Source organism: Emydura macquarii, unplaced genomic scaffold (assembly GCF_026122565.2).
Source record: "Emydura macquarii macquarii isolate MOO-44397 ecotype Brisbane River unplaced genomic scaffold, CSIRO-AGI_Emac_v2 contig_67, whole genome shotgun sequence".
Taxonomy (NCBI): domain Eukaryota; kingdom Metazoa; phylum Chordata; order Testudines; family Chelidae; genus Emydura; species Emydura macquarii.
The window spans coordinates 3640637-3653850 of NW_027130204.1; the positions used below are offsets into that span (position 1 = coordinate 3640637).

Consider the following 13214-nt stretch of genomic DNA (forward strand, 5'->3'; position numbering starts at 1 on the left):
GTGTTAAGTTGTTTTATAGCATTAAGGAGCGAATAGACTTCATCGGGGCCACCCTGGATGCTGTTCAAGCCAGGGCCTTCCTTCCACAGCCTCGCTTCGAGGCAATGACCGCCATAATTACAGAGCTCCACAGGTCCCCCACGACAACAGCCAGGCACTGCCTTCAGCTGTCGGGGCACATGGCGGCATGCACTTATGCGGTGACGCTGGCTCGTCTCAACCTCAAGCCCCTTCAGGATTGGTTGGTCTCGGTATACACCCTGGCCAGGCACTCTGAGCAAGGTGGTCACTGTCCCAGCCCACGTACTACCATCCCTGACTTGGTGGATAGACCCGAGGGAGGTATTGAGGGGTGTCTCCTTTGCAGACTTGACCCCCTCCATAACCCTGATCACGGACGCTTCGGCTGTGGGTTGGGGGGCCCACATGAGCAGCAATCTCAGCACACAAGGGCTGTGGTCGACACAGGAACAACGCCTCCATATCCGGCTGGCCTGCAAGGTGTTCCTCAGGTTCCTGAGGGGCAAGGTGGTTCAGGGCCTGACAGACAATACAGCAGCCATGTTTTATATAAACAGGCAGGGGGGAGCACGCTCCTTGGCCCTTTGCCAGGAGGCGGTGCAACTTTGGGACCTTGCGGTGAGGCACAACTTCCGCTTGTCTGCCTCTCACCTGCCGGGGGTCAGGAACAACGAGGCAGATTGCCTCAGTAGGTTGTTCTTACCCCGCCACGACTGGTCACTACACTGGGAGGTGACAACTTCTCTTTTCCGCAATTGGGGTGTTCCCCAACTGGATCTATTTGCGTCGGTATGGAACAAGAAGTGCCCGAAGTTCTGCTCGCTCCGGAGTCGCGAGTCGGGCTCCATGTCCAACGCCTTCCTCATAACATGGACGGGTCCCCTAATGTACACGTTTCCCCCCATTCTGCTGCTGCCCAAAGTACTCTTAAAAATCAAGAGGCAAAGCGGATGTCATCCTGATTGCACCGGCTTGGCCGAGGCAGCACTGATTCAGTATGCTGCTGGACCTGTCCATAGCTACGCTAATACTGCTTCTGAAGTGCTACGACCTGCTCTCCCAGGACCAAGGTCGGCTACTGCACCCGGACCTGGACTCCCTCCACCTGACAGCATGGAGGTTCTGTGGTTGACGGAGGGAGAGAGGGCCTGTTCAGTGCAGGTCCTGCTGGGAAGCAGGAAGCAGTCCACCCAAGTGGTATACAGGGCTAAATAGAAGCGCTTCACTGTTTGAGCGGAGTCCCGGGGTATCCTGCCAAGCTGTTCACCCATACAGGCGATAGTGGAGTACCTGCTCCACCTAAAGACGCAGGGCCTGACACTGATCTTCCTGAGGGTACACCTAGCGGTCATCTCAGCCTTCCATAGGCCGATGGAAGAAAGGTCGATCTTTTCACAATGTCCCTTAGGTTCCTCAAAGGGGTGGAGAGGCTATATCCGCAGGTCCCTGACCGGGTGCCTCTCTGAGATCTGAACCTGGTCCTTGCCATGCTGACAGGACCCCCCTTCGAGCCTATGGCTACATGCCCGCTGCTTGTCCTCTCATGGAAGGTAGCCTTCCTGGTGGCCATTACATTGGCTAGGAGGGTCTCTGAAATAAGAGCATTGACCTTGGAGCCTCCCTACATGGAGGATGGATGTCAGACGAGCCTTGGCCTACTACATCGATCGGACCAGGCTGTTCCGGAAGTCATCACAGCTGTTCGTGGCAGTGGCGGACTGGATGAAAGGCTCACCTGTCTCCACCCAGCGCATCTCCACCTGGATCACCGCCTGCATATGGACCTGCTACAAGCAGGCGAAGGTGCCATCCCAGGACCTGTCACTGCGCACTCAAGCAGAGCCCAGGCCTCATCCACGGCTTTCCTGGAACGAGTGCCCCTGCAGGACATCTGCAGAGCAGCGACCTGGTCGTCGGTCCAAACCTTCAAGTCCCACTACGCCATCGTGCAGCAGGCGAGAGAGGACGTGGGCGGCAGCGGAGCTGTGCTGAGAAGGGCTACTCGCCAGTGACTCCTACCCATCTCCAAGGTATGGCTATTTAATCACCTATATTAGAATGCATATGAGCAATCACTCAAAGAGAGAAAACAAGGTTACTTACCAGTAACTGTTGTTCTTTGAGATGTGTTGCTCATATCCATTCCAAACCTACCCTCCGTCCCCGCTGTCTGCGTCGGCAGAAAGAAGGGACTGGGGGCCACCGGCGCCATATATACCGTGGCATGAGCATGGTATATCCAGGGGGTGCCGGAGCCGGCCCTGTGGGGGTTGCTAGGGCAAAAAAGGTTCCGGAGACTCATGCACAGGGCATGCACTCACCTATATTGGAATGGATATGAGCAACGCATCTCGAAGAACAACAGTTACTAGTAAGTAACCTTGTTTTTTATTATTTTGAGCAAGAGAAGCCTGTTCTGTTCAATCTTAATACTGTCTAGTGGACCCAAGCCGTTGTGTTTAAAGGCAAACCCCTCTCCGCCAGTCAGGGGCATGGCACTGCTGACATCCATTGTGTGGTGACATTTGTGGCAGCTTTCTTTAAATAAACAAACTTTTCTTGCACTGTGCACTAGGCTGGCTGATAGCCCTTTTGGCCACCTCAGCCCCCCTAGCGTCAATGTGCTGCACAACTTTCCTGACTGACACTCAATTATGGCATAGAAGCTGTTGGAAGGAAAGCTGGAGGGTTGGACATCGTGGTAGGAGATAATGGCTGTTTGGACTACACTTAGGGCTTGTCTGCACACCCCAGAGCAACAAAAGTTTTGCCAGTGCAGAAAACCCTCAAAACATTATGGCAGCAGAGGTGTGAAAAACTCAGCCCCTCCCCAAATCATCCAAACCCCCTCCGGCATAGATACAGCTACATCAGTGGCTACTGTTCACGTACTTAATGTCATTCTTGGAGGCAGTGTTCCTACCCTAGCAGACAAACACTGCCTGTAGGTGTAGGTGCTCTCTAGACTCAGGTTCTTAACATGGGGGGAGGCAAGAGAGAAGTGGGAGACTGCTCTATGGCTCTTTACAAAGTGTGAGAAGCTAGATCAAAAATCTGCAGGGGGGGGGGGGAGGGAGATGTGCAACTTGTAAAAGCCTTCTCTGTTAATACTATTTGTGCTGCTAAAGGCCCCTCGCCCTGGGGGAAGGAGTCACTGGACCCAGGACACAACTGATTGCATGGGACAAAGAATGAAAAAAGGAGCAGGCTTGGGGGGTCACAGGGTCAAACGGAGGGAACCAGAGACAGCAAGCAGAGAATGCCAGACAGCGCCCACTGCTCCCAGAAGGTGTCAAGGGAGCCAGCGGACGCTGCCCCGAGGAACTCTGCCCAGCTGCATGAGTGGACAGAGGAATAGAAGTAGGGGTGGTGCTATTCTGCTCCAACTTGGCAGTGTAGCTGACTACATTGTGGAAAGTGTTAGAGACTGCTTGGCTTTTAAAAAAACCTACTGAGGCTTTTGGCCGGGGGAAAGTGCTCAAACGCCTTGCTCTGTCCCAGCAACTCTTGAGTATGGCTAGCCCCAGGCCTCCAACCATAAGAATAGCCCATGCTCCTGTGTGGCCAGTATCTGATACTTCAGAGGGAATGAACAGAACACAGCAATCAGCGAGTAATACATCCTATCATCCAGGGCCAGCTTCTGGCAGTCAGAAATTTAGGGACACCAGCAGGAGGGGTCTGTCCCTGACCATCCTGAGCTACTGATGGATTTATCTCCTCATAGAATCATAGAGTTGGCAGGGACCTCAGGAGGTCATCTAGTCCAACCCCCTGCTCAAAGCAGGACTAACCTCAGCTAATCTCATTCTTTTTTGAACCCAGTGATACTTTTGGCCTTCACGACATCCCCTGGCAATGACTTTGTTTTAAACCTGCTGCCTAGTAATTTACATGAAGGGGTAAATAACACTTCCCTATTCACTTTTGCCACACCCTTCATGAGTTGAATAGACCTTTAGCCAATTCCCAGGCCCACTGAAAGCACCTCTGGTCCCCAAGGCACAACAATCAATTCCCTCCTCCCCCTGAAAAGAATGGCTGAGGTCCAAGTCCTGAGTAGACTTCCATAAAAAGTTTTCACTTATTATGCAGCATGCAGGTTCCCAGGTGGCTGAGGTAGCGTATCTGCTGGGTTCCTTGGACTCCCCATGGAAATTACTGATGAACCTCTATCCCCTGTGAAAACTGACTCTTTATTCTTATCCTTTGTTTCCTGTCTTTTAACCAGTTACAGAGTCAAGATTGCTTACTTTCCTTAAGAGCCTCCAGTGAGGGATTTTGTCAAAAGCTTTCTGAAAGTCCAAGTTCACCATATCACCTCAGCCGCATGTTGAATGATAGACTTCTTTGAGGGTAACAGATTTGTGAGGAACAATTTCCCTTGTTGATTCTTCACCAACATAATCTGTGTGGGATAATTCTGTTCAGCACCAGCCAAATTGGTTGAAATTATAGTAAAATAATTTAGGTTTATCACCCTGTAATTGCCAGGATTGTTGCTGCAACCTCATGTCCACTACCCTCTCTCTGAGTCAAAGCTTGGCTCAAGCCCTTCAGCCTGAGGCTCCTGATGTTCACCTCACCATGGGAGCAGCTGGCTGGGATCCAGCAGCCCAGCTTTCTTGTCAATTTTAGGGCTCCAGTAGAGCCATGAAATTGACAAGAATGACAGCCAACAGCACCTGTAAGGAACAGTGTTTACTGTCTACACTGACACTGTCTCATTGTCACAATACCACCATAAACCCTACGTCTCTTGTTAAGGTAGTTTTATGATGTTGGCACAGTAGGGGAGTTACGTCAGTGAGAGGAGCATTTCAGTATGTTCACCTCCACTGACTTTTGTCCACAAAACTCTGTAATGCCCTAGGTCTGGTCTACAGCACATGAATGCAGTGCTTTAACCAGCTTAATTCAAACTGGTTCAAACTCTTAATCAGTACTATTTAAATATTTAGGGGATCTAGGAAATCATTATCACTAGGTGCTTTTGAAACTCTACCAGTTAGTCTTCGTTAGAATTCTTCATTAGTTCTCCACCCAGTACAGCACCTGAATATAAACAGAACTTGGCTTTCAACTGTAAAAATCAAACAGAAAAGCTGTAAACTTAGTTCAACTACACTCTGAGAGCAAGCTCATGAAAGTGCTGCTAACTTTCACAGCAGTTCTGCCAACTCTTGAATAAAGCAGTTTAAAATGTTGTGCCTCCAGTTTGAACATACGGGGTAGTTGTACTGGAAATGTGTTATTACACCATAGCAGGCAGAGCTTTTGGTAATTAAACAAGATACATATTTTTGCTAAAATGACTAGTAGTGAAACATTTGTACATTGTCTTTACAAAGCTTACCGGCCATTGAAATGCATGTGACAATTCATACCTCTTTGGCTCAATCCTCCAGTTTGTTTAGGTCCTTCTGTATCCTATTCCTACCTTCCAGGGTACCTACCACTCCCCGTAGCTTACTGTCATCTGCAAACTTACTGAGGGTGCAATCTACTCCATCCTCTAGATCATTAATGAAGATGTTGAACAAAACCGGCCCCACCACTGACTCCTGGGGCACTCCGTTTGTGACCAGCTGTCAGCTAGACATAAGAGCCATTGATCACTACTCATTGAGCCCTATGCTCTAGCCAGTTCTCTGTCCATTTTACAGTCCATTCATCCAACCCATACTTCTTTAACTTGCTGATAAGAATACTGTGAGAGACCGTCTCAAAAGCTTTACTAAAGTCAAGGTATATCATGTCCATTGCTTTCCCCACATCCACATGCTTTAGCCCACTACGATAATATAGTAAAGCTCTGCCTGTAAATTGCATATATACATGAAAAGCATTTAACTTTGGTAATTTTCCTTAATTTCATCTGCAAAGGGCCTTTCACAGATCAGAAAAAGGAATAAGGAGAGAAGATGTTCTTATGCTGAAAGCCCCCCCGCATTCCCCCATAAATTCACATAACAAAATGGACAAATTTATTAGCAAAATATTTTGCAGAATTTAAAACTGAAATTACACGATTGGATGTAAACAAATGCACTAGACATTCTTCCCCTTCCCATTAAAATCATAATCGACACAGTAGTCAAGTTAGAGGGGAAAATAAAACTGTTTTCACAAGACTTCCACAGGAAGATTTTGTACAAATCTGGCAGTGTTTGTCACTGGATCACAAAAGATACCTAAACATCTGAAACATGTTCATTTTCTTAATTCTTCATGTGAGGTTCATACGTATTAAATTATTAGGTATGCTACACCATGAAGTATGTTACTTGACGTGTTACAACTCACTGAAAAGAATAAAAAGGGTTTGGAACCAAGCTTTGGAGAAAAAAAAGTCAACATAAATCAAGAGTCACTATATTAAGTGAGCGCCTTGCAAGCAAGATCTGCCATTAAAATCATAAGACATTTGGGCTGCACTTTTAGAAGCCAGCCATATTTCAAAATACACATTCTGTATTGGAGTCTTCAGCATCTTCTAGGACCTTGAACACTCCCACTTTTTCTTTTTTAACTGATTTAGACTTTTTCATTTGGTCTAAGAGAAAACAAATATACAGTAAAGATTAAACAGAATTGTGTATAATCTTACATTGGAAGTAGAACAACAGTGCAGAGAAAGAAGCATGTTCCTGTTTTTTAAACAGCATAAAGTTTGTTAATATTCACATAGTTTGACCTCATCTTCTGTTGTACAAAGCAATTTCCTCGCTTGTTTAGTGGTTGTACAGATCCTTAAATGACACCATGATCAAAACTTGTGCACTAAAACTGAATAGATCTCAGGGGACACCTAGTTATTTAAGCTTACATGAATTAGGGTTTCCTCCTTTTAAAAAGAAAATGGAATCCAAAAGTCGTAACATCGCAAGTAAGGTTGAAAATTGAAGCAAGTCAAGAAATCCTGAAAGTTAAGGCCACCCTCGCTTCTCTACTAAATTAAAAAATTCAAACATAATTTTCCTTCCAAACACTTCAGCGTATTAAAAAAATGCAAGATTAAGTTAGTAAAAATTAGTTTGATAATACCTCAAGATCAGAGTTTCTGCATTTGTATGCTTTGTAAATCTATCACATCTATTGTTCTAAATGCAACGTCAGGTAGCCTGATTTAAATCTTTCCTGGGTGGTATCTAACTTCTGTGACAATATTTTTATACATTAGAAGTGGAATCATTGCTTATTTTGATTAACAAAACCCTGCTAAATAGTGGGATACATTCAAATGTAAATGACTCATAGAGGCAGCATTTTTAACTTAAGTAGCTAAACATTCAGAAGACTTATTTAGTAGATAGCTGCTGTTGTACTGAAAGTGTTTAATCCTAGACTTGGCTGGAGAGAAAGATTAAGATGGACTACAGCAGCATCAAAAAGCCAAGTCTCACTGAAGACACTGAATGATCAACAATTCAGTTAACTGAAGCAAGCAGTTTTATACACTGAAGCTTCTCCTGCCATTTTGACAGACTTATGTAAGTCTATACGTACAGCAGTTCCGTTCTCCTGAATCAAGGTTAGACTAAACTTCAGGTACCAGAGATGTTTGCCTACTTTCAGTACAGCGATGCTCTATTTTTTTGCCTAGAGTCTTTGACTTGAATTTGTAAAGCCGACAGTGATTTATCTTTCTAAATTTATGCTCCTGTGCTTTCTCTGCCCTACTAGCAGATGCTGAATGAAATACATGGCATGCTGGAGTATTAGCTGTCACTAGAGTTGGGCAAGAAATGGTTACCTCATCCCAAATCAGGAGGAAAAGATGAAATCTCAAATTTTCACAAACCAACAATCTGAGAAGTTTTTTTGGTCAGGTCAATGGAAAATTTCATTTAAATAATTTGGAAATGTTTCATGTAACCTTTATTTTTTTTTTTTAATTACTGTAATTAGAGTATGTTTCAAAACAAAAAGCTGTTTCAAGCCCCCAAAGATTGTTTTAAAAATGTCATTTTGATAATTTTAAAAAAGATTTTCAAAACAGGAAATCCATCAAAATGACCCTTCTTTTCCTATGAATAGTTTCATTTTTGATGAATTGGCATTTTTGACCAAAAAATGTTGTCAGACTTCCTGACCAGCTCTAGTTGTCAATTTTGTAACCAATGGTACTTCACATTCATTCATTTTGTTTGAATGGAACACTTTGACATAAAATTTGATTAGAAATTTCTGAAAGGACCAGTTTTTTTACATGCCATATGCTTTTTGGCAAATAAAAGACAGTGGCAATTCTCCTCCTTTACAAGCTTTTCATATAATATATAAGGAAAAAATTCTACATATTTTACTGTCAAATAGGAAAAGAGGATCAAATTAGTTTTATTTACCAAGAAGGTCACTTCTATCCAGCAGTAACTCGAGATCTTTGTCACTGATTACTTTCTCTCTGGATCCTTTAACCTCTCTATAGAAATAAGAGAAAATAAGTATCTTAGTTTAAACACAGTAGTTCGCAATATTTTTCCACACAAGCATCTCCATACCCTCTTTTTCATACCAGAATCCCCCAGGACTCCCCTGCCATAAAGCAGAGACCTACATCCCATTTAGCAATATCAGAAGGGCTGGGTAGTTGAAATCCTGACACCTATTTGCATCCCCTAGGTTGTGAACTTGTGTTCTAACAAAATGTGAACGTTAACATACCTTTCATAGTCCCTGGATTTCAGTAATTCCATTAATTCCTTAGCATCCAAGCAGCTCTTTGTTTGGATTAACCCAGATTTACCACCTTTAAATTGATCTATTAAAAGAGAAACCTTTCTTGAATATAAAGGCTGCCAAATTACCAATGAATAAATATATGCTGTTAACCCAACAGAGAAAGGAAATATTCTTGGATATATTTGGATTTTTTTGCCCAAACATATAACAAACATACCCTAAATTGCAATTACTAAATTAACTAGTCAAAATCAGAACTGTGAGAAAGGTTTTCATGCAGGCTCTTACTTTGTAATTATGACACACTCACAAAAAAAAAAGTTGCAAAACACTGATTTGACATGCGCACACACACAGTAGTAAAGCCATTAGTTCTACTTACAGTAAGAACATTGCAAATAAAGTTAGATAGTGGATGCCGAAGTGTGTTCCGTTTGCAATGTTTCTGATTGAAACGAAGTGAGGAGTATTACTACTACAAGACAGAGAATACGTGAAAGATATCCTGCCCATTTTATTGTGGTATATTTCTCACAATCAGTGAATTAGATAGGACTATTTTGATTAACATTTTTAAAACAAGCATGTTTCTTCAGATAAGAACATCCCGACACCTTTTTGTACCCAAATCTGGATATTTTCCAATTCAGATCTGAGTCTGTGAACAGAAGAGAAGTCTTCCAGACAACAGTATGTACTGGTGGTGTTTAAAAAAAAAAAAAAAAAAAAAAAAAAAATGGGTTCAGTCAAAGTATGACACGTACAGATGAGACCTGGAAGATTCAATGAAAGAGCTGTCATTTGGGTCAGCTATCAGTCTGTCTGTCAAGAAATGGTATAAGATTACTTCTAATTGGCCATAGTTGAATGAGGTCAAAGCCAAAGACAACACAACACACGCACAGAAGAGAGACAGGCCTGGCAGTTTCCTGTTATCATTGGATCACCCAACCTTGCCTGAACTTTTGTTACATTTACGGAAGCATATGCCCATCCTTGTCTCTCCCTTTATGCACTTCTTCCTTTCCTCTGTCACTTTTAAGGTCTTGCTTTCAAACCACCCCCATATCACCCACTAAGTTTTGTTAATTTTCCCTGTAGTGCTTTAGCACTTAACATGTACTACAAATTAATAAAATGTATTTCTCATATGTAGAAAAAGCTGTGTGAAATACTGAGAAACAGTATGTAATCATTTTAAGAGACACAATCAACGTATTTACACAATGTGCAGAAATAAATTTGAACGTATCATCTTACCCTGAGATTTCCTGACTTGATATCTTAACCATAATCTTCTCTTAATGCTGGTTTTTAAGTGATGTTTCCTATGGGTTTTTTTTTTTTTTTAATTATATATAAATAAGAAAACAAAATGAAAAGAACTCGATGCGTTAAGACCTGAAAGCTCTGCTGATTCGTAACAAATTCCAAATTTGGAGCTATTTTCTCTCTCAAATACCACCAAAGCACCTATCTGATACATATGACAAAGGTTCACAAGAGAACCCCTCTCCTGCAACTTTAGGTGCTTTTCATAGGTTTTTTGGTGTTTGTTTATTTCTTATTTTTTTAAGGCTAGAAGGGGCTTGGAAGCTTAAACTCTAATACTTAGTTACAGAAAAGAGCAAAGTTTAGCAAATCATTAATAAGAAAAACATTTGTTTTAATGCAATAGGTCAGACTGTTTAGTTAACACATCCCATGCCATGTGTCTCTTCTCCTTTAGTACAGGAGTTTACATTTATTAGTCCCAACACCTTCCACTGCCTGCAGCCTTCATTTCTCTTACCCATGTAGGTGATTTTACAGTTTGTCCTGTGTTTGCGCTATCCCTCCCATTTTGGTTTATCTGCAAATTGGATAACTGCATTTACACTAAAGAAATTTATACCAAAGAAATGGCTGGAGGCGACAGTTTGAAAACCTCTGTGCTAAATGGAAGGCAGAAATCTGGGAAGGGTCACATGTGCCCCCACTCCCAATTTTTCCACCAAAGAGGCTTTGCGCCTGGGTTACAGCCCAGGCAGATATCACCATGATGTGATTAAGTGGAGTATAAAAACAGACTAAGCTAAAAGTAAGAGAAAGCATCACTAATTCAAGACCGACAAATATCACCCAAAGCTAGCAGAACCCTACAATCTACAGTTTGAAAAACATCACACCAAGCAATTGCCAATGGCTACAGAGGCACTTCTCTCGTTCTCCTTGCCTCCACCCCAACATACAGCTTTTGGTATATTATGGGAAGTTCTTACCTTCCTCAAGTTTTAAGACAAGCTACCATCAGAGGCCTACCAGATTATAAAAAAATTATAGACAACTCTATATTTTAGTGGATTTAGTGCTTGTGAAAAAGACCAGAGTGCAGGACTATTAAAATTTGATAAACAGAATAATTAAAGCAAAGATTTACCACAGTGCCCATCCTGTAAGGATGAGAGGGAGTAGATCCGGCCAACCATTTGTTACTTGGGTTGTGCAGAGTTATCAACTAGGCAGTCAAGATAGCAGCAAGTAGGATATTGGATTGTGCAGTATACAAAATGAGGCATTGGTTAGGGCTCAAGTGAAATACTGATTTGAGAACACAATGCCCTGAAAATTATTATACCTGGGTTGTTTTATTACAGATTAACTTTAAACAGTAAATTTTGGATAGTCTCTGTGGGCAGGGTCCCGCAAATGCCATGATTCTGTGACTGCAAGACTGGCCATCTGGATCAGATGCTACAGAAAACCCCAGTATGGCTGAATATGTATGCTGTCTGACAACGTTCAAATCGCAGAGTTTCAATCCATCCATCTCTATATATGTACATACATACGTACGTGTGTGTCTGTGTAAACTCTGATTTGAACATTGTCAGACAACATTTTTCTTCCTGCCTTCCACCATTCTAGCTGATTTCAATGGATATGATCCAAAGCTAGACAAGTTCGCCTGTGCAATTAGAAAGCCCCTCTCTCAAAGCTTCAGACCAACTTAAAGACAAAGTTCTGAGTCTTGTGGGTCAGACATTTTCTTCCCTGAAGGTAGATAACTGTCAACCTGGAAGCTGATATTGCTGACAGTTGTCTCAACCTCAACTGTTATCTTGACCACTCTAAATGCTTACTGCCTGGTTTCATTCTTGTTTCTCTCCCTGGCCAGCAAATGTCCCTGCTTCTCACTCTCCCAGTAGCCAGGAGGAGATATAGAATATGCTGACCCCAAATGCCACAGCAAGAGCCCATGATTTTAGTGGCAAACTAATGAGGCAGCAGTCTGAAATGCATGAAAAGAGTAATTTGCAGCCAAATTCAGTATTATGCCACAGAATTCAGCCTTGATGCTGAAGAATGCATGACATGCTGATTAGAAGGGCTAAGAGAAACAGATATTTAGAAAAGGGAGACTAACTACTTACATATAGAGGAATTCTCAGTTAACAAGGACAACTAGAAATAATCTTAAATTACAGCAAGAACAATTACCCACAGTAACTTAATGGAACAACAAAGTTTTACAAGTTCTGAAAAATGAATTTACTGACTTTTATGAATAATCAACTTCTCTAGCTTCCTTTTGGCAGCAGCTCTCTCCACAATCTTCTGGTCAATAGTATTTGCTGTCACAAGGCGATAAACAACAACTGGCTTTGTCTGACCAATTCTGTGACACCTGTCTTGGGCCTGAAGGTCAGACTGGGGGTTCTAAAACGAATGAGATTAAAGGAATCAAATTAGCTTAATTGTTAAAGATGCATAGTGGGTTCCATTTTCAATTACTCAAATTTCCAAGGGGTCATTTTTCAGACTGAAAATTTACCAAAGGGGGTTTTGTACGGCAGGAATAGGGAAAGATTGAGCAAAAACAGTTAAGATGTTCTGGAGAATGAATGAATGAGATTTATCCCTTTAGTAAAAAAGTTGTAACTTATTGCAAAAGTTGTCTGCCAAAGAGAGCTCAACCTCTTTTAAGAGCTTTAAACTTCTCTTCAAGGTAGCATTTTAATAATTATCAGCACTCATGCAATACACATTCTTTTCAATTAGCAGAAAAGCCTGCTTTTAGGGAAATTCAAGAGATCAGCCAGTTGCCTACAAAACAACCTTAGCTGTAATCTTATATATCTGTGATTTTATCTGTATAGGTCAGCACTTTTTTCCTTATTACCCTACACTACATATTTAATCTGAATATATAGTTTACATGTAATTTTCATATATGTTTACTTTCAGAGACTCTACCTGGTAGAGCATCCCAAAACACAAGCTGCTAAGTGAGTATCTAGGGTTATAGTAGAGAATTGTATGATGCATAGCATTTGAAAAACAGTACGTCATCTTACCCAATCACTATCATAGATTATGACAGTGTCTGCTGCAGTCAAATTAATGCCCAGACCTCCAGCCCGTGTACTCACTAAAAATATGAAAACTTCAGGATCGGTGTTAAATTTATGCATCTGGAAAAGAATACATCTACCATGAAACAGCATACAGAATAAAAGGATGTGGTT

General features: G+C 42.2%; 1 protein-coding gene across 1 annotated transcript in view; it reads right to left on the reverse strand.

The window, feature by feature from the left end:
• Nucleotides 1-6020: 6020 nt before the first annotated feature.
• Nucleotides 6021-13214, reverse strand: part of HELLS (helicase, lymphoid specific) — a 38302-nt gene continuing 31108 nt past the window's right edge. The window contains exons 18-22 of the mRNA XM_067530196.1: nucleotides 13044-13160; nucleotides 12246-12405; nucleotides 8689-8785; nucleotides 8370-8446; nucleotides 6021-6577 (exon numbers count right to left, since the gene is read on the reverse strand). Coding sequence (XP_067386297.1) covers nucleotides 6480-6577; nucleotides 8370-8446; nucleotides 8689-8785; nucleotides 12246-12405; nucleotides 13044-13160 — 549 coding nt within the window. The 3' untranslated portion in view covers nucleotides 6021-6479. The remainder of the gene's footprint in view (nucleotides 6578-8369; nucleotides 8447-8688; nucleotides 8786-12245; nucleotides 12406-13043; nucleotides 13161-13214) is intronic.